A 3,307-nucleotide genomic window follows, 5' to 3' on the forward strand; every position below is an offset into this window, starting at 1 on the left:
TCATTTGGTGACATATACACATCAACATTTTCAACAACAATATCTGATGACCATGGAGGACCTTATCAATCAACAGGCTGAAACAGATACTGAAATCCAGGACATCATAAAAAAGGAATCTTATAAAGAAATTCTGAACATTTACAAATAGTACAGTCGACAATTTGTAACGGCCATTAAACAATTCAGCCAAGAAGAAATAGTCGAGCTTGTGACTGTTCCATCAACATCAAAATTTAATGTTGGGCATACAGATGTTCCAGCTATTGGCCCTGATCAACAGATCTAAGGGCTCATCAACAAAGAACATGCAATATCATGTTCATTATTGCGCCTCATCAATGGCGTGAAACGCATGGACAAGCAACAGCTTCTGTCATATTACCAAGTAAATATTGACAGAATCAACAAATTATGGCAAGAAATTGAAGTCATCAATTTTAAAATCTAGGAAATACATTCTAATCCAATAGAAGTGGGATATGATATCCAGAAATATATTGAAATAGAAGAAAAAGTTCAAGATATGTTGGTGTCAATAACATCGAAGGTGACATCAAATCAGCAGCAACCGCCTTGTTCGTGATTGGCTTTATATGTTTCTATTAAAATTTATTATTAATTGGGAATATTTTTTTTTATTTATTTTTTGGTTGCAGTTGGCAACCCTTTTTTTATTATAAAATACTATGAAATTAAAAATAAAATTAGTCTCTTGTAAAAGTTCAAACGAGTCGGCCTTTCTTTAAAAAATTCGTTTCGTTCCTAGTTTTGTTGTCGTTAGTGGTTTCAAAAACTCTTGAAGTCCCAACATTTGGTGACCCCGACGTGATCACGTTGATCACTTTAGTGTTTTCTTTTTTATATTTTCAAAACATTTATTGTATTGAAAATTGCTCGATTCGGTTGCGAATTTTTGTGTGCGTTTATTTGAACATTACAGTTTTGGTTTGTGGCATTACAGCTGCGTCGGCAGCGCCGCATCAACCAATTTTTTACTTGTTTCGGTTGCATCATTTTATAAAAAAAAAAAAAGAGGAAAAACTTGTGCAAAACTTCAATGTTTTTTTTCATATTTTCAAAACATTTATTGTATTGAAAATTGCTCGATTCGGTTGCGAATTTTTGTGTGCGTTTATTTGAACATTACAGTTTTGGTTTGCGGTATTACAGCTGCGTCGGCAGCGCCGCATCAACCAATTTTTTACTTGTTTCGGTTACATCATTTTGCAAAAAAGAAAAAACTCGCGCGATTCGGTTGCGAATTTTTGTGCGGGTTTATTTGAACAGTTGGTTTGCGGCACTTCATTTGCGTCGGCAGCGCCGCATCAACCAATTTTTTACAAAACAAAAAAAAAACAACAGTTGTGCGAATCATTCAAACGGTTCGACTGCGAATCATCTATATTTTTTGTAGTTGATCTCAATTACTTGCATCTGTTAACGAACATTAATAATGGAAGGAGATATGATAGAGGCATCAACATTTTTAAAATTAAAATGTTCACGTCTAGGAACACAACTAAAGGATTTGGAAAAAAGGTTGTCTGCTGAATTTTTGAGTAATTGCCATGAAGTGCAACTACAACTCTACATCGACTCTCTTCAACAACTCAACACTAAGTTTGACGCAGCTCAATCTAGTCTCGAACAGGAAGACTTCCATGAACTGGAAAGTGAGGTGCGAGATAACTTTGAACAGAAGTATATTGACATTAAATCCGCGATCATGATAGAGCTGTCCCATCGTCAAACGAATATCAGAAATTCAACTAGTAGATTTCTATCGAACGATGAGGCTCCTTCTATTAATGTTAAATACTCGCGTTCAAGGCTGCCAGAACTTCAACTCCCGACCTTCAGTGGTGACATCAAGGACTGGCCGCATTTCATTTTAATGTTTGGAACAATTGTTGATGAAAGCATTGAACTCAGCAATCTCGAAAAACTTCAGCACTTAAGATCTTGTTTGAAGGGTTCAGCGCTAGATGCAATAAAGTCACTTGAAGTCAGTGACGCTAACTATGCTAAGTCACTTTTATTATTATCTAAAAGATTTGATAACAAAAGATTAATCTTTCAGGCACACATAAAGGAAATATTTGGGTTGCGACGTGTTGAACCAAACGCCGTTGTTGATCTGCGACGCCTTAGTGATAAAATGAATTCACACCTACATGCATTGAGCACGCTGGGCAGCAAGGAACAAATTGCTGATGGTCTCATAGTACATCTTGTTTCGCAAAGGCTAGATCCTGCATCTCAAGCAAAATGGGAAGAAAAGGCTTCAATTGATGCAATACATACGTGGGATCAAATGGCAGATTTTCTTGATAAAAGATGTAAAACTTTGGAGCATGTTGATTACGCCACGAAATTTTCAGCACATAACAAAACTGAGCAAATCAATCTCCATCCAATTGCCAGAAAAGTGTTCATAGCAACAAACTCAAAGGGATGTACATTTTGTGAAAGTGATGATCATTTCATTTACTCCTGTTGTCAATTTACAAATCTTTCTCCAAAACTTCGTCTAACTGAAGCCAGAAAACTCAGCCTTTGTTTAAATTGTCTAAAAAAGGGACATCAATTAAAACAATGCAAGTCTTCGTTTTGTCGTATTTGCTCAAGACCTCACCACACGCTCTTGCATTTAAATGAACCTATTAATGACAGTACCTTTTCTTCATCTAATGATGTACCAATAGTTAATCCGACGTCAAATACTAAATCTAAAGTGCAGGCTTACTTAGTTTCAACAAACGCGTCGCAATAAACCCAAAATTATCCTTCAAGTGAATGTGTGCTTCTTGCAACTGCAATCATATTAATAAGAAATTGTGCTGGCTCTTATATACCATGCCGTGCTCTTCTGGATTCAGCATCGCAATTACACTTTATTACAAAATCACTTGCCAACACACTTCAACTTAAAACAACAAAATGTGCCACAGTAATATCAGGTATTACAGATAGAGATTTTGTCGCTGACAACATTACTGAGTTATCCATAAAATCACGTTTTGGCAATTACACCAGTAGCATCACCGCAGTGATTACTTCTAAAATTACTAATCAACATCCCAGCACAAACGTTAATACAACTGATTGGAATATTCCAAAAAATCTTCAACTAGCTGATCTAGCATTCTATAAATCACAACGTATTGATATTCTTATTGGTGCAGCTCTTTTTTTCGATCTACTATGTATAGGTCAAATCCGTTTAGCGCCTCAATTATGTGAAAATAAACACTGTAACGACACGGAATTTCCCGTTTCGTTATAATTTATGCTGGGGTATCCT

General features: G+C 35.8%; 1 protein-coding gene across 1 annotated transcript; it reads left to right on the forward strand.

Moving 5' to 3' along the window:
• The first annotated feature begins 1,456 nt into the window (after window positions 1-1,456).
• On the forward strand, window positions 1,457-2,776 carry LOC119666242. The gene has a single exon (XM_038075524.1). It carries the CDS (start codon window positions 1,457-1,459, stop codon window positions 2,774-2,776), a length of 1,320 nt encoding a protein of 439 aa, XP_037931452.1.
• The last annotated feature ends 531 nt before the right edge of the window (window positions 2,777-3,307 follow it).

Source organism: Teleopsis dalmanni, chromosome 1, assembly GCF_002237135.1.
Source record: "Teleopsis dalmanni isolate 2A chromosome 1, ASM223713v2, whole genome shotgun sequence".
Lineage (NCBI taxonomy): Eukaryota > Metazoa > Arthropoda > Insecta > Diptera > Diopsidae > Teleopsis > Teleopsis dalmanni.